This window comes from Nesoenas mayeri (genome assembly GCF_963082525.1).
Source record: "Nesoenas mayeri genome assembly, chromosome: 5".
Lineage (NCBI taxonomy): Eukaryota > Metazoa > Chordata > Aves > Columbiformes > Columbidae > Nesoenas > Nesoenas mayeri.
This window is the reverse complement of record NC_137548.1, coordinates 16,787,972-16,805,615: the sequence shown is the minus strand read 5'-3', so window position 1 is coordinate 16,805,615 and position 17,644 is coordinate 16,787,972. Positions and strand designations below refer to the sequence as shown.

The window sequence follows — 17,644 nt, the reverse complement described above, 5'->3', positions numbered from 1 at the left end:
AACGTAATCCACATGCTCATACTCTTCAAGGTGCTTTTTGCTCAGAAGGGATGAGAGTTAAGAATAAAACCTGATTTCGTAAGACAAGCCTGAGCATTACAAACCTGTTTCCTACTGCCTGCCTCTCTAGCAATGTCTCTGTTGAGTGCCAGTGCACTATGGCCAGCACCTGGGAAGGCTGGGCTCTGGCAAAACCTAGCCAAGCTACGAGGGGGTGAGCTTGTGCTGGCAGCAGAGAAATGAGGGGATATTAAATTCACCTCCTTCTGGGACCCCTATACCGAACTCAGCACGGTCAGGAGATGCCTCCACATGGGATTTGCTGCCCTGGATTATCCTCTGAGGAAAAAATCTACTCTGTTTCTTACAAAACAGGAATAGAGCTTCATTCTTTTAAAATGCAGTTAGTGGAGGAAAGGCTGCTTTGTCCTCCTGGCTGTGCATTGTTGGAGGAGGTGCCCAATGCTCAGAAGACCACAGTGCATCTCCACTCTTTCCTGGGTAGTGGTACAAAATTGTAAATCATACTTAAAAGGCACTAGCAAAAATATATTAAAAAAAGATTGCATTGTGTTGGTATCAGTATCAACTGACAGAGATTTTGCCAACAGTGAAAGCTATGAGGCGTCTCTGCACTGCCCTTGCGCAGCTGTACCTATGCCAATGTACAAGGTATCTGTGCCAAAAATCCTTCTGTGTTTTCAGCGCCTCTCACAAAGGTGAAGAACTTGTCTCTCCTCTCAAAGAAGTTTCACCTTGAGGTGGTTGCTACCACCAATGAAACTGCTACCATGCTCTGCAGGCAGCCCCGCTTTTGCCTGTCACTGCACAGGGCTGTGCAATGAGGAAAGAGAAGCGGCCAGCAAGCTGCTCCACTGGCGAGCATCACCAGGGCTTGCCCGCCCCTCCTGCCTTGCCGGTGGCATGTGCTGGATCGTGTGTGTGCCGGGTGGCTTGTGTGCCCGCTGATCCCCGGGGCAAAGCGGCAGGAGGGAAGGGGCAAATCTGAGAGCTGAAGATGTATTGCTTATACAAGCAACAACTTCAAAGCTCTTCTCCGTACCAATGAATATTTCATTAGCTATCAACACATAAAAATTAATGATTTTCAACAAAATTGGGTCTCATATGACACACCCATTTGCTTCATAGGATTGGTCTATCCTGATGTGCCCCCAGTGCACAGCAGAAATATCCAAGCTAACTATATACCAGTAGATATCCAACTGCAGCAGCACGTTCCTGGGTTAGAAAGTTATCCAAGAAAAAAGGGTAAATACCTGGTAGGTACATTTTCACTCAGCTTTGCCTCATGAGTTAGGATGCTAGCAGTACCTATGGCAGCTATATTTAGAGCTCTTGGCTAGACTTCACTGCTGGAAGCCCAGACAAGATGATATGTGGGCTACAGTCACACTTCAAAAACATCCTTATTTAGCAGATACAGGACAGGAATGGAAGAATAAATATTATAATGTTATTCCATCACAGGAATCACCTCTCCCAGTAACCTAAATGTCTAGAAGAACATAAAGAACTTGAATGGAGGCTGTTTACCTCTCGGTACTGTGGGTGTTCATCAAGCAGCTGTTTGTTTCATGCTGGCCATCAGCCATCAGAGGTGAACCAGTTCCCATGAAAGCAACCGATGGCAGAAGAAAACTTGCTTTCTGAGACCAGTTTGTGAAAAGGACCAGCTAGGGGGGCTCAGTGCCCTGAGAACAGCTGTTTCCTGGGACACAGCCATCAAATCTGTGTGCAGCCGCCCACCACAAGCCTTGCCTAATGACTAACCTGGGCTGGCCAGCCTAGGCCAGCCCAGGCATACGGGGCTCATGTTGAAGACAAACACTTCTCTGAAGATAGTTTTAAGAGTCATGAGAAGAGAGTCACATCCTGACTTCTCCATTTGACCGTCTCTAAGGAACCAGAAAAACTAGATCTGGATATTTTTTATTTGACAATGCAAAGATAGAAATAAAAGAAGAAACCCTAATGATGAAATTTCTCTGAAACCTTAGTTTTTCTCTATTAAATTAGTTAACAGCCATATGTGGACCATCTCTCTGTCCAGAAAACAAGCATCATACTATTAATTACTCGTAGGAAGAGGTTACTGGCTCAACTACTTCCCACGTACAAAGCAAATGTTTTACTGTTATAATAAAAAGCAGCTCCATCTGGACAACTTTCAGCAATGCACTCAATACTGCTCAATGTTTGTCAAGTACCAGTGTTCAATACTCTCAGTTTCCCAAGGCTTTCACATGTATTTCTGTACCTCAGTCTCCAGTCTGGTAAGTAAGATAGTCCAGCACCTAAAAGACACAAACTGTCTTGCCCCGGTGTTTATTACTTATTATCCCAATAAGTGATATTTTTACTCTTCAAAACTAGAAAGTCTTGTAGGTAACCTGTGTGGTATTACCTGTATTTAGTTACTTTCAGTTTTGGACATTTGAAGGAGGTCTCTTTTCTCAAGCTGCATTGCCCCTTTCCTCCTTGTGAAAAAAAAAGAAGTGTCTTTTGTGACCCAGAAAAGGCCATTCTTTCCCTGGAGACCTTTGAATACTTCAGTCTTAGTCAAACAAAACTAGTTTTCAGCTAGTAAATAAAATTTACTGGAGAAAGTAAGCATGCAATTTTTAACATTTTCAGATCTTTTCTGTCTCTCATACGTGGAGAACGGGAGAAGATCTGTACAAGTGCATGGGCTAGGACAATTATACAAAATGGGAAAGGCTCTTTCACAGCACTGCAAGTCATGGTGCATCAATAGGATTTGATCTAGCCCCAAGATACTTTCTCCTAAGTAGAGTTTCTTCTTTTCTGACTGTTCACATGAGCATTTTCATGCCTGCAATTTATGGTTAATTCAGCTCTCCCACACAGCCATTTTTAGCTGACCAGTTTCTGGAGTATATTTAAGCAAGCCCTGCAGGCATGTGGGTGATTTCTGCTTCGGGGTGTTTCACGCTCCCCTGTGACAGTCAAATCCCACTTGCTATGCACAGATGGAAGATCTGTCCTTCAATGAGTGCTTTTCTCAGAGGGAAAAGAAGTCGATGCAGAGCCGCTCTGCAGCCATTCACCCGCACTCAGAGGTTCTCTGAGCTGATGCGCTCAGGTGCAAAATGTGGTGGGCAGAGCCCTCGCTGCAGAAGTGCATCTGTCCCAGTCTGCTGGAGTTGCTCAGGGAATATCTGAAGGGAGGATTTGGCCTGTTCAGATTGCAAGTAATTGAAATAGATTGCTGAGCTACATGTGAAATTTAAGAAGTGGAGTTTAGTCTTCACTTATTTTCAGCAGTGCAAAGTCAGAGTAATTCCACAGACTTTGGTGGACTTGAGGAGGATTTGTTCTGATGTTACAAAGGAAGATCTGTCCCTGGGAGACTAAGGTGATGTGATCACATTTCCTACTAGGTCTTCAATTAAGCTAACTTCAGAATTATGCTCCTACACAAAACCAGTGTTAAGGAAGAGAAGCAGCTTTACTATTAGGATACTGAACTCTTAGCTGACGTAATTGATAAAAGTGCTTTCAGTAACCCCTCATGTTATGACCCATTCTTTGTATTCCCTGCAATGATCTTTAAAAGGGTTTATTGACTGCAGGGATATTACAGCTAACGTTATCCAGCAGGTCTTCTCAGTGCAGAATACATCATTGATATGCTTTGAGGACAAAAGGAAAAAAAAAATGAATGAGCCTAATGTAAAAAAAAAAGAGCTCATGTTGCTGGTCTTCAAGTCTGGCAAAAACTACTAAATAAAAAAGAAAAAAAAAAGAAGAAGATATTAAATGCACAGAATGAAGGCATCCTGTTTCGAACAAAGCAAAACCATGTCTGGAGGATGGCCATGGCCATGACAATGCCTGGCAGTGTGCTACATGCTGGCAGTGCCCTCTAGAAACGAGACAGACACACTCTCACCCCTCAAAGGCCTGTCCTGCCATAGAGCAGTGTAAACAGCTACGGTACGTGTATGGAGTTCGGCTCATGGGGCAATGCAGAAACAGCCTGGGATTGTCAATATGTATGTCCCTAAAAAAAGACATCTGTATTGGAGCGGGAAGGAGAAGAGGGAAAAGTGCAGGAATCCCCTGCCACAGCTGCAGACGGGCTGGTGCTTTGTGCCCTGTGTTCTGGGTCAGGGTGGCCACTGGTACAAGAAAAATGTGGGGTTGAAGTAATAAGGGGCAGAGAGAGGAGCTGAGCAAGGACTGCTCTTCACTGTACTTCTGCTGTCTCTGAAGGACAGAAGGTCTCTCAACAGCCAAGTGACTGCAGATATTGCCAGTTTAGGCACCAGACTTTTCCATCTGCAAAACAAAGTTGATCTTCTGTGCTACTTTCTGCCCAGATTTTTTGCTGAATGTAGGTAACTACCTTGCTATTTGATCCCTTGCTAACATCAGCACAAACTTGAATGATGGACTTGATCCATACAGAAGAACAAGGCTGCTGCTGTTTCACGGAATAATTGAAATTGAATTTCACAAAATTATTTAAATAGTAATGGTTAATTTCTGTGCAGATGAACCAAAATTCTCTGTAGATTTTTCATTGTAGAAATGTTTTCAATAGAAGAGTGTCTGTGACACAAACAAACGCAAGCAACTCAGAAGAAAACAAAAGCTTGTAAAATGAACTGACCTCTGCAACTATCTTGATCACTTTGCATTTGAGGCAACCTGTCTCTGCCACCAGCTAGAGTAAGACCACTAATTTCCAAGCAGCTGCTTCTGAATTTCTCCCCTCATAAAGAAGAGTCTGCAGGGCCAAACCCTTCTCTTTGCAGGACAAATGCAAATCCCATCAGGCACAGCATGTTCCCAGCCTTCCCATGCTCCAGGAGCACAACTGGGCAAGTCCATACAGAGGCAGAGGAACCAGCAAGTCCTGCACACCTTGATGTCTACACAAAGGTTTGGTTTTGTGCAGTTTGAGAACTATGTTTAGACAATTGTAATTGGGGACGATTTCTGAGAAAGGATTTGAGTTCAGCCAGTCTCCACATTGGCTTCTCAGGGCTCAGAGCAACTGAAGGGAAAAAATGGGTTATCCTGCAGTCCCTGTTGCTTGAAGTATTAAAATCTTTCATCAGGTTTCCTGCTACTGCCTCAAAGAGCAGACAACAAAGAAGGCATCCTATCTCCACCTGAAACCTCTTTGCATGGCCTCTTTTCAAGGGCCAGAATGAAGAATGACCCTATTTTCCCACTCTCGTATTGCACACAGCTGGGATCAGACCCTTTACATCAGACTCCCCTGTTAGTGCTTTAAGTCCATCATTTGGCATTAGCTTGTGGAACGGATGCTGCAATGCTCATCTCCACAAGTGTTCTGTGACATGACTATTTAGCCAACAGCTCTGTGAGATGGACAGACCAGGAGCACCATTCTCCAGCCCAGACATACTGGAAGGGGCGGCCATGTGCCTGCTGATGGAGGGGAGACCCGAGTCAGAGGGAGGTAAGCATGCAGCAGAGCAGGATTATCCCAGCTGATGCCATCTTCTCCCACCCGCTGATCTGCCCATGCCGACCTAGTGCATGTCTCGCCTTCGCAGCAAGACTCTCCCGTGCAGGGAGCTGTGTGCTGCTTAGCAACACGGGAACATTATAAATATTTAGCAGTAAGTACGGGGGGTGCAGAGAAGGAAGGACAGAGTTAGCAGAAATCAGATTATGTAGCCACACAAGTGGTGGCAACACAGCTGCAAGGGGCTTGATGTGCGCCTGAGAAGCATTGCAGCTCTGTGAAGGGGGACCCTGTCTGCACCCCTTTTCCCCACGGGCAGTGTGGCTGCATGGCAGCAAACACCACAGCAAGGTGGGATGTGTGTGATGTGACCTCCCTTCAGAGCAGTGGGGACCCCCAAAACCAGCTGGTGTGGACAAGCACCCCTGGGATTTCCTTTATCAACTTCTGCTCTAAGCTAGGGCATAGAAAAGCTGAGATCTTGTTTTCAAACTAAGTTGTGACTAATTAGGCAAAGATGAGAAACTAATGCACATAAATTACAGTGTGAAATACTGCTGCAACGGTCAAATGCCTTGTCACCTGTGGCTGAGATTCCCTGCACAGGAGGAAAGAGGAAAGACATCCAAGCACAGGTTCTGCCATTCCCTGAGCTCTATCTTTTCCCAGGGTCTGTGCACACACAAGTCCAGGTTAGACTCAGGCATCAAAACCAAAGTCAGCAGAAGCCACGAAGTAGTGGAACCAAGGGTGGCACCAAGCCAAGGCTGCTGGCCAGAAGTGTGCTGAGAAGCCAAGCAGGAAAGGGGTATCTTTTGCATGGTCAAATGTGGGGTAATGTGGTGGTGATGCAAGAAACAGAGCTCTGCAGAAAACAACAAAGGGCAGAGTCTGGAAGGGAATGGGTCATGCAAACAGGGCTGAGCGGTGTGCTGAACAGTCTCGGTCATCTTGAAGGTGGCTGGATGTGTGTGACGGGTAGGGGACCAAATGGTGCTTAGCTGCTCCACAGTCAGGTCTGGCTTCTTGTCACCCCAAGGCAGAGCAGAATGAGCCTGGGCAGAGCCTGGCTGGGACAGCGTGGGGCATGTGTGGGAACTGCTGGGACATTCCCACACTTTTCTGGCTTTCTTGTTCTAACTTTTGGATGTACATTGAACCCAGTGAGAGCTGCAGTTGTTCAGCCACTGGAGAAATCAGGCTTTACTGGTTTTACTCCAGATGCACTGCAAATCCTTTGGGGAAAGTAAAAGGGGGTAATAAAGACACCCAGCAGGTTTCTATGAGATTCTCATTATGTAGAGGGATTTTCTGGGTGATACATAGCTGGAGTAAAAGATTTACACCCCCACCCTACTACCATGGGTACAATTTCCTCTGAGTCATAAAGAAAGACTGTCCCAGGCACCCCAGGGTGCTGCTGCTGGGTTCTTGCAGGCTGTAACAAACACAGTCCTAAGCTCGGATATCTCAGATAATCAAGCCTAAAACTTTCTTCAGATGTTCTTGCACACTGTGCTACATACACCTCAGCCACAGCTGTGGCTTTTCACCATCAGGGCCAGGCACAAGTGTCCTCGTGTCAGCTTGTAAAAACTATGATTGGCTTACATATGAAATGAATTCATAAGAAAACTTCATTTTTTTTTTGCCTCGTAGGATTTTGAATATGTAGGAGTCTTGAGTTTTAAGTCATTTTTTAAACAAGTAGTTAAAGAGAACCCTGATCTCATATTTATTCAGATTTCTTCAGAAGTTACGGCTTCAGGAAAACACGTAATAAAAAACTCATGGTAAACCTAGCAACCCTCCTGTGTGTTTCAAAGCTCTAGTATCCACTTGGACCTCCTAATTGCACTGGGGTAAAACAGGAATATTTCAACCAATATAATTAGGCCAGCATTAGCATTATATTCTGACATGAGCCTGTAAAATTCAGCCATGGCTATTACAGACTTGCACTGAGGCAATAACTGTACAAGACTTGAATTTATCACAAAAGGTCTGCCCATTCAGTGTGGTACCCTCATCTGCAGTAGAAAACAGAAAAATGGCAAGTTTATTTCTGGTCACAGTGAAAAGTTAATTGATCACAGGATAGAACATAATGCTCCACAGATTTCTGTTGGAATCTTTGTCAATACATCACAATTTAGGAGTGAACAAGTGAAAAATGATCCATAGGAGAGTATTCTGTGAAGCACTTGGACCACTTGTTTTGTACTAAAGACTAAAGCCCTGTGAAGGCTTCCAGTGTTACCAGTTATGAGAAACAGTGGTGTATGTTACCCATTTGTGACAACAAACTTTACCCCTAGCCGAATGTGACTTTGGTATAACTTAAAAGAGACTGAGAAATCCTGCCCTATAATAGTTACGCAAACAAGTTGTGCTTATGAAAATCCTAGACTAACAGTCCTGAAGAGCAGATTCTCATGCTTACCCAACCAACATGTACTGCACAGGCAACGGCAAAGCAAACTTTCCTGCACAGCACTGCCCACGCGGCTTGGCTCAGCCATCTCTCCAAATAAAAGGCTACTTCATCCACTTGCTTATCAGCCCTTGATATGTCAAATATACCTGCTAACAAGTAGTACAAATACTTCTGCTATCCAACTTAAAAAATGATGCCCCCCAAAAACACTGGGCAGCATCAACTATTAGTCCCCCATTCCAAATCCCTCCTGATGACATTGAATCAGCAAAACAAATACAGCAGAGCTCTGGCATCTCCAGTGGGCTTGAGTCGAGCTGTAAAGCTGTTCAACAACTTGTCTCATATATTCTATCTTGGAAACTGTTGCACAACCAACAACCAGGCTTCAATACTGTTTGGAAGAACAACAGATTTTCCTTGTACTAGCACTCAGTTTTCATCAAGCAGGGCTACATTTAGTTTAATAAATAGTGATAGCTTTGAAAGAACACAAGAAAACCAATAAGAACGCAGAGAGGTTGTGGACTCCCCATCTGTAGAGATACTAAAACCCCAGCTGGACATAGATCTGGGCAACTTCCTCTAGCTGACTCTGTTAGAGAAGTTTGGATTAGATGATCTCATGCTGTCCCTTCCAACCTCAACCATTCTGTGATTCTATTAACTAATTTCTTTATGGTTTAAAAATGGGATCTCTTGCAGAAAGATTGTCTCCTCAGAGTATTTAAATTTTCATCTGCAACCTCAGTCCAAGGATGGGAGCAAATACACTACTGGGAGATGATAAGCCATGGAGGCAACACATGGTAACACACTGAGTTTTGTTTAGAGGTGACAGTAGACCTGGACAGTGGTGTTCAGTGGTAGATGCTGATCCTTTTGTTGATAAGCATCAACAGATGGAACAGATAACCAGGCTACAGTGTGACTGTCTTCTTCCGTGCTGTTTGGGTTTAACCCAAGACAGCAATACAACCACAAGAGCTGCTCACTCACTTCCCTCCCTGCCTCCCAAATAGGGGAGAGAATCAAAAGGAAAGGGAGAAACCTGGATTGAGATAAACACAGTTTAATAAAGGAACAAAATACCAATACACTACTAGTAAATATATATCTATAAAATTGAAATAGAATATAAAATAAAAGATACTCAATGCAATTCCTTATGAGCTCTGTCCACACCGAGCAGATAGTCCCAAGAAACAGCACCTGGTCCCAACAGCCGATCCCAGAGAGAGAAGAGAGAAGAAAGGCAGAAAAGGCCCAGAGGCTTCTGCAAAACGGCAGGATGGCAGAAGGCCGAACTAATGAAATCCCCAACAGAACTCCCCTGAACAGGTCTCTGAGAGCAAAGAAAAGAGACACTCTCTCTCTAACTCTCTTTAAATATGAAGCATGATGCTAATGGGATGGAATCAGTCTGGATGTCAGTCAAGCTCTGCCCCATCTATCCCCCCTTCCTCACTGCCTCACACCTGTGGGCAGAGCACTCAGAATGTCCTTGGCTCTCAGACAAGAGCAATTAAAAACATCATTAACTCTGTCCCAAAGTGTTATCTCTTGTTCTCAAACTAAGTCCAAATAATGACCATGCTAGCTATGAAAAAGAAAGGTTTCTAACTGCATGAAGAAAATTAATTGATTTTCAATCAAACCAACACACTTGTTTTTCCAAAATTTTGAAGTTTGTCTTTCTTTCAACTGCCCTCAGGGACATTCCCAGGTCTTCCCAGTGAAGACCATATTCCTTTTTGAATGGGACTTCTTAAGGGTTGGCCCTTCTGCAGAGCTGAACCGGTCTGACATCAATGAATTGCATCAAAGACATAGCTCTGGCCCCACAGACCTTCTTCTTCGTCTTCCTTTTGAATGTCCCCCCCTCAAACAGTACTTTTTAACCCAGTTTTTCAACCAACTATCTCACTTTATCTTCTGAGTAATTACTGTCTTTCCAGGCACCTGCTGAGAATTAAGACACCATTTCAGTACAAACCCTTCTAATGCATCAAGGAAAATAAAAGAGATGAACAATCTCAATTCACCTTGACCTGCCTGTCATCAGCCCTGCCATGAATATCCACTTCAAAGCCATTAAGTAAGTTTAGGGCACTCTTCTTTCTTCTCTCCCCACACTGAAAAGCATTGTTTTGTTGCAATTAATAACCATTTTGAAGTCGATTGTGCTCAGCCTCATTGCTTCTCTTAGGAGATGGCAGTGTGGAGGATTACACAGTCCTTGCTCTCTGGGGGAGTGAGTGGCACAAAACCGGCTGGGGAGAGGTGCAGGACCATGGCCTGCTGAGCAGGACTTACACCCCCGCACCATGGGACACACTCTTCCATACATACCAGCTCGCACAGCCACATATCCCACTTTTTTACCCTCCTTAAACAATCCTCCATGTTCTCCCCTGTCAAGCACCTGCCTTATTTTGTTAAACAAAACAAACTTTCTGAACCTTGTGTCCGCTACTGAAACTAAACCTTGCAGTACACAGGGTCCATAAATCATATGCTAACACTGAGTACCCTAGAAAATACCTGAGCAATGAATTTTAACACAGTTTAAATATGACCTGTCATTTTATTTCAGTACAATGTTTTCTTCCATTTAATTATTATTTGAAGGTGAACTCAGCGCCTGTTTAAGGAAGTGCATATGTAGGCATTTTGGTACTGCTCTCTCAGGCTATGGGACACATAAAAAACTGTTGTGTTTTGACAAAGTTGAATAGTAAAAGGTGTATCATGCAAAACTTTGCTATCATCAACCTACTTTCTCTGCTGACTTAGCAAGAGGGCTCTTTGGCAGCAAACCCTGTGGTACCTCTGCTCTCAGGTACCTCTTATGCATCCTACCTAAAATCCAGCAGAGCCAAGGAGTCACAACCCAGACCCATGGGCTGCTCATCTATCATTTCAGACCGGATGGACATTCTGGCTGTACTAAGTACAGGTTTTTCACATGTTGCCAAACCATTTGAAACACCTCCTGCCAGGCTGCATAGCTGGTGCATCAGCTGTGACAGAGACCAGGATGTTCAGCTTTGCCTTCTCTTTTGAGGTTTGAGAGATGGCTCCAATATCTTAATTTTATACAGGGAGCCAGGGATTTATTTTTTCCTATTTATGTAAATATCTTACTCCCCTAACAGACAACGACACACCAGTGAGCTGCAGAAATAGGATTACATACTGCAGGTCCCTCTCTCCCCCATCTCAGTTACTTATTTACCAAACAAGTCTTGTTAATCCTCTTTACTGTGTTTACTTCTCACTTTCCTCCAGTCTTACTGTCTTACTGTTATTGAGGTGCTTGGAGACATTAAAAGAAAGCTTAAGAGACAGCCACCTCCAGAGCTGAATAAAATGAATCAGGCTCCACTGATTGTTTTTGAATCTGTACCAATTTACATCAGATGAAGTTTTGTTAGAGCTGTTGGCATTCACGATGCACTTGACCAAATCCAGTCCATAATCCATGTAATACTGAAATGATCCAGCTTCCTCTAGCCTGTGCTAGTTTATGAATTGTCATTGGACCTCCTGTTTTTACTTCTTTGTGACAGTGTTCCAGGGAAAGAGAAAGAATGGCAGGTTTTTACAGATGAAGAAATGCTAGAGAAATACATGGAGGTATTAGAGATTTTGAACCTGTTATTCACCTGTTCTTTCTATATGTTACAGAAATCACTGTTTGTGAGATAACTTTTGTTACTCACACAATGAGCAGAAAAGTCCCACTGCTTACAATGGATCTGAGCCCGGGCCAGTGAGCCTGTTCTAGAAATCTGCAAATGTTACAGACTGTCACTGCTGCTATGTGTCAGTACTTAAAATTTTTCTAATGTGCCATGGAAAAGTTTCTTAAGAGAAGATTCACATTTTCTGAAAGAGGAAATATCCCTCTGTCACCATGACCAGAGGAAATAGCTGTTCCTCTGGTGCCAAACTGAAGGTGCTATGACTGTGTGTGTAACCATGCTGTAGCACAACACAACATCACGTGCGATCTCCTTTGGTCCTTGATCTATGCAGCAGCACCCATCTGTACCTGGTGTCCCAGTCCTGCAGTGCCCAGCACTGCAGACACCAGCATCACTCAAGGAAATTGAAAGGCTACTTTAAAATCCCTTAAGAATTGCATCATGTATATCTTCACAAGAATTTAACCTGTCTGTCCGTTCTCTGAATATTAAAGCTGATTGACACATTTTGGTATTAGTTCCCTCATGGACCAGAGAGGTCAAATACATCCATTGGAATGGATTTCAGCATTTCTTATGACCATTTCATACTGGGAGAACTTGAGTATTTCCAAGGGACATGCAGGGATGGAGATAACAACATACTGGCTTAGTTCTGGTAGTTACTTTATACAAAGAAGCAGCAATCCGTATGGTTGTATTTTATCACAAAACCCCTTAGTACCTAAAATTGGTGATATGCTGAAGTTTTAGCTTTTACAAGAGAAAACAAATCACCCCAGGAGAAACAGTTATTATACAGATTGAATAAAAATACAGCCGAGTTACAATACCTCGAGGACAGTCACCCCCTCTCTTCCTGCTACAGAAGAGCAGACGCAAGAGTGTTTGATTTGGTCTGGCCCTTTGAAATCAGTAAATGAGATTTTAACTTAAGCACAAAAGGATTTTTCTTTTTGTTTCTACTTCAAATTTGATTCATATGAAAGTGAGGGATTAATACAACAGATCCAAGCTCCATGCAAATAAATCTCTGCCTGCACTCTCCTACTAAAACATTTAACTCTTGTTAAACCCTACAACCAGATGACTGCTGTTATTTCACTCTTCAGCACTTCTTCAGTGCTTACAATGTTAATTAAACTGAGCCATATGCTTTAGGCTTTTGCAATAGTCTCCTGCAATACTTATGGATCTGTCACTGGGAGATAAAAACCACATGTGTACTATAGGAGATACATAGGATCTACTATAGACAGGATACATAGGATATAGATAGATGTATACATAAGATACATCTGTCCATGGGTAAAACTGGTAGTATCACCAGATCTGAAATCATATTCAGTATGTTCTCAGTATTTTTCTTTTTATTTATTTAATTTTTATTTATACTTTTCAGCTAATGGACTGATGAGAATTTTTAAATGTTGTTCCTTTTGCACTAAAAAAAATATATGAGCTATCTGCTGCTGCCAAGGCAGTTTTCCCGCTTACTGGCACTTCCAGTTTTTGTCACACCCCAAGCTCTCATCAGAGTGAGGGTTTCCAAATGAGAAGACATGGATCTCCTTCCCTGCTCCTATCTAAAAATGCTGGAGGGTAGCAATCTTACACAGCATATGTTTCGTTAATAATTCTTGCCACTTTCACATTGACACTGCTCATCAGACAGTAGGTGATGAATTGCAGTGACACCCCTGAGATGCAGGCAAATGCTTTCAGAGAGATGAAATGAAGCAGGTGAGGGCTTTGAGGGGCAGTTTGTGGTGGGCACGGTAAACAGTCCCATCCTCAGCATGCTCTGCCACTCTCCTGTTCCGCCCCACAGTGACCAGTTACACAACAGTAGGGAAACGAGGCTGGGACACCTCTGAAACCTGCAAACATGCCTGGCATGGTACAAGAAGGAAAAGATGATGTTCAGTGAGCCACAGCACTACCCTCATCCAGAGCTAAGAAAGACTCAGGCAGGCAAAGGTGGGGTCTTCAGACTGCGTTCTGATCTCCACATCAAGGCAGTCAGCATGTGCCTTTCCTGGGGTGAAGAGGGTGGTGCCATATCGAGGTTACAACACAAACCAGACGCAGCTGGAGGATGAGTGGGTGGTGCTCACATCTAAAGGGGGTGGGTATATTCTAAGTAAGAGACAATGCACTGCCCTGGAGATAAGGGACAGATTTGTCAGAAATGCTGCAGTGACAGAGGTCCTGGTTCCAGGAGATGTGCAGGAAGGAGGGCCTGACAGGAGGACTGCAGAGGAGACCTGGTAGGATGGGGTGTGAGAAAGGATGGAGCAGAGCGCAACTACAGAGCTGGAGGCTGGGAAAACACTGAAGGGACTCTGGGCTTCAGCATCACCTAGATAAATCCCCTCACTCTTTGTCTATCCACCTCTACCTCCCAGCAAAATATAGACTGAAGGATTTCTCACACTCGCTAAAGCCAATTCAGCTCAACAAAATGGGATAATACTCTGTGTCAAAGGCAGAGATGCCTCTCTTGTGAAACATCTTATCTTATTTGCCAGTGTTTATCAATAGATATCTTTTACAGTAGATCAAGGAACCAGAACTACTGAGGAATGCTGCCAGGCACTTTAGGGCATCCTTATAACAAAGCTGTTTTAGGAAGGTCCCATTGATGAAAAGAAATGCTCTAGTTACTCTGTAAAAATATAATTAATAAGATTTTCTTTTATAGCTGTCTGTCCCACATCTAAGCAGTTTTCAGCTTAGCGTTTGTCAGCAGTGTGAATGTCAACAATAAGAAGATCTAAGAGGAATTTTCACTCTCTGAGCCTAATGCCTGTTCAAGCAGCTGACTTGTGTGTTGATATTCACACTGTTGACAAATAATGGGTGTCTTCATCAAGTATCTGTATTATTGTTCACCGACATGAAGCATAAGACTTTGTTATGTGAACTCCCACAGCCTTTTCAAGGCAGCTCTAAATTCGCCTGTTCAAATTTCTTTTCTGTACCTCCCATCTACCAGTATCAGAGCAGATTTGAAGAGCAATTCTTCGCTAGGCACATGTTGCCCTGGAGAGTTACTGCTCCAGCTGGTATATTTTGCAGCCTTGGCAGAAATAATTCACAGTTTGGCCCTAGGCAGACAAATACAATAGCTGTTTTTGAAACAAATACAACTTTCCACATGGAATTGGACCAATCCCCTATGAGCAGCCGCTAGCAGATTAGAAACTACAAGTAAGAAATTTTGCTCTGTGTTACCAACCCAATTTTACTCCAATTTCAGCCCTTCATAGATGATTTTTAAGAAGTTCAGTAGCTAGACTGAAAGCCTTCCAACTCTGCAAAACTAATAAGCACTCATTTTAGCTAAACTAGAGTAGCAGAGATACTTATGTAAATTTAATAAGAAATTAGACACAGACTTCTGTCTTCTTGTTTGAATTCTCCCTTTTTGATGCTCTTGGATATACTATCCTCCAAATCCTGCATAAATTTTTCAACCACAAAGCATGTGTGATGCTCCACCATTGTGACATGCCTGCTGAGGCTCATAAAAAATGTTGCAGTTGCTTTGCATGCAGATAACTTTTTCATAAAAGGTATTTTATTTTCTCTTCCCCCCCAAAAAAAAAATCCCAAAGCTGAATAAACATAATTTTATTCAAACTGTGGTTTGGATGTCAATGCTGTATCTCATGAAAGGTATGGATTTTGACTTTTTCTGCTCAAAATATGGAATATTATTTAGGTGAAGAAATGCTACAATTAGTCATGGGCCTGGGCCAGAAATCTCACGTCTCACATGTAAATTTTGAATACAACCAGAACTGGATAGGACAGTGTTTCCTACATGTGCACTTGGCCAGACCAAAGCTATCGACGTTCTCCAGCAACCTGCAGTAATGTGACTTTGGGGAGTTCATATTAATCTGAACACTGTGGCCCTGTCCCATTTCTAGTTTTTCTCCTCCTTGTGCCCATAGCTGGGCATTAAACTTCATCCTTGACACAGGCAAGAATTGGTACATACAGTGACTTTCCAATAAAAATACACATTGACTAGAGGATGCGTTTTGCCTTTAGGATGCATATAAAATAACATGGTGTCAGCCAAGTCTTGGGTTAACAACCTTTGAGGGGTTGTATTGCCCTAAGCACAGTAAAAGTATCTGGAGTCTTACCTTTTTATGGCTTTGTAGCAAATGATGACAACTACGAGGAGAAACACTAGTGTGGCGCAGCATACTGCAATGATAATAACCAGGCCTGGCCACCAGGTCTCTTCAGTGGGACAAAAGGTAGACTTGGGAGCTGTAACAAGAGTGTGGAAAAACACATGAGTTCTCCCAAATAAGCTGTGTGCAATCAGATACGCTTCAGTCACCCATGCAACAGCACTACGCCAGGGCCACAGATACATGCAAAGAGGATATTTCACATTTAGGTCACTTTTTTTTTTCCCCAAGCAATCAACTAGTTTAATACTACATATTTCTTATCATGGTCCCCAGATGACCAGCTTCTCTGTGTCAGTACTGTCCACATGCTCAGCGTGAAGGAGAAAGGCTCAGCTCTGCTACCCATGGGAAACATCTCCTCCCTCTGCATTTGCCATCTCCGGCTGCATCAGATTTAGTTTTAGAGAAAGATGTTACACTGATAAGGGTAGGCTTTCAAACCACATTAGGGGATGTTTATCGGGGAGCTGCAGCAGTGTCTACCAATCAGTATTGCAGCTGCTATCCTTGTAACCTTGGAGCAAGGAAAGTGGGTTTGTTCTAAAAGAACAGGAATTCTATTACATTTATTAACTGCTTTTAGACAATTACAGTTGACAAGCTTCTTTCTCATTACATTGTGTATGAATTGTATGTCCAATAGTTAAGAAATGTCAACATTAGGAAATGTTAACACATGAAAATAAAAGCAATTATTATTAAATTTTTCTTCAACTTAGGGCTAGAATTGTCTACGTAAGTACCACTCAAAACAAGCAATATTTCGCATTAAGAGTAATATGGGTGGTATTTGGTTTAGATCTTGTCCTTCAGGGCTGTATACCTCTTCCCCTGTTTTGAGCAGACACATCTCCTGAGGGATGGTGAGCCACAGACAATGGCAGAGGGGGAGGAGACCCTTAACTCAGTGTACACAACCACACAGACTCTGTGAGAATCTGCGTCACCCTAAATGAAGTTTGATTAGTCAATGGGATTGCCTAAATCTACATTTTCAGTTAACTAGGGGAGAGAATTAAATATAGCAGAAGTCTATTTATTGAGTCTAATTATTTGATCTGATATATCCTAGATTCTGAACTGCCTATTATACGTATTGCAAATAGGTGCACAAGTTAAAATACGTTATCACACATGCATCATTTATTTTGAGCTGATATCTTCTGTACCTCCTGTGTTTGATTAGGAAGAGACATTACATACTTTTAGGTTTAACACTCATCATGTAAAATCCTGATGTACACAATTACTGAGAGTTTTTTTCCCATTGCATTATCTAGAGAAAAATTGGCAACATTCACTCAGATAAATCTGCAGGAGCACCTTAGAAAGAGACTAAGTAAAGAACTGCAAAAAGCAACCAAAATAATAAAGCCAACAGGCTGATAAGATTATAGGCAGTTCGGCATTTGGTGCCACATAAGAGGTCCTATCTTTCTCACATGCATCAGGCTTCAACATGTGCTATCACCCTGATCATACTTGTCTAGCAAATATTGCCTTTAATTTATTGTACATATACTGACTATGAGGGTGGGTTTTTTGTGTTTGGTTTTGGTTTTATTTTTTTCTATGGGAGAGAAAAATAAAGTTGAAAAACTAAATTATTTGAAAATCTAATGGTTTCTGGTGCCTCTTTTCACAATATGTTCACTGCCAGACTATATCAGCAGCTGGATTTCTACTTTATTACTATGTCAGCTGCAGAAGTCAGTTTCAGTGGGTGATGGAATTATTTATTGTGTTATGATAAGGCTAATGTTTTTCATGTTTTTAATATTCTCAGAAAGTT

General features: G+C 42.7%; 1 protein-coding gene across 1 annotated transcript in view; it reads right to left on the bottom strand.

The window, feature by feature from the left end:
* PRIMA1 (proline rich membrane anchor 1) overlaps window positions 1-17,644 on the bottom strand; it is a gene marked incomplete at both ends in the record, with an annotated part of 49,536 nt that overhangs the window by 3,786 nt on the left and 28,106 nt on the right. The window contains one exon of the mRNA XM_080345964.1: window positions 15,796-15,925. Within this exon, the coding sequence (XP_080202090.1) occupies window positions 15,796-15,925 (130 nt within the window). The remainder of the gene's footprint in view (window positions 1-15,795; window positions 15,926-17,644) is intronic.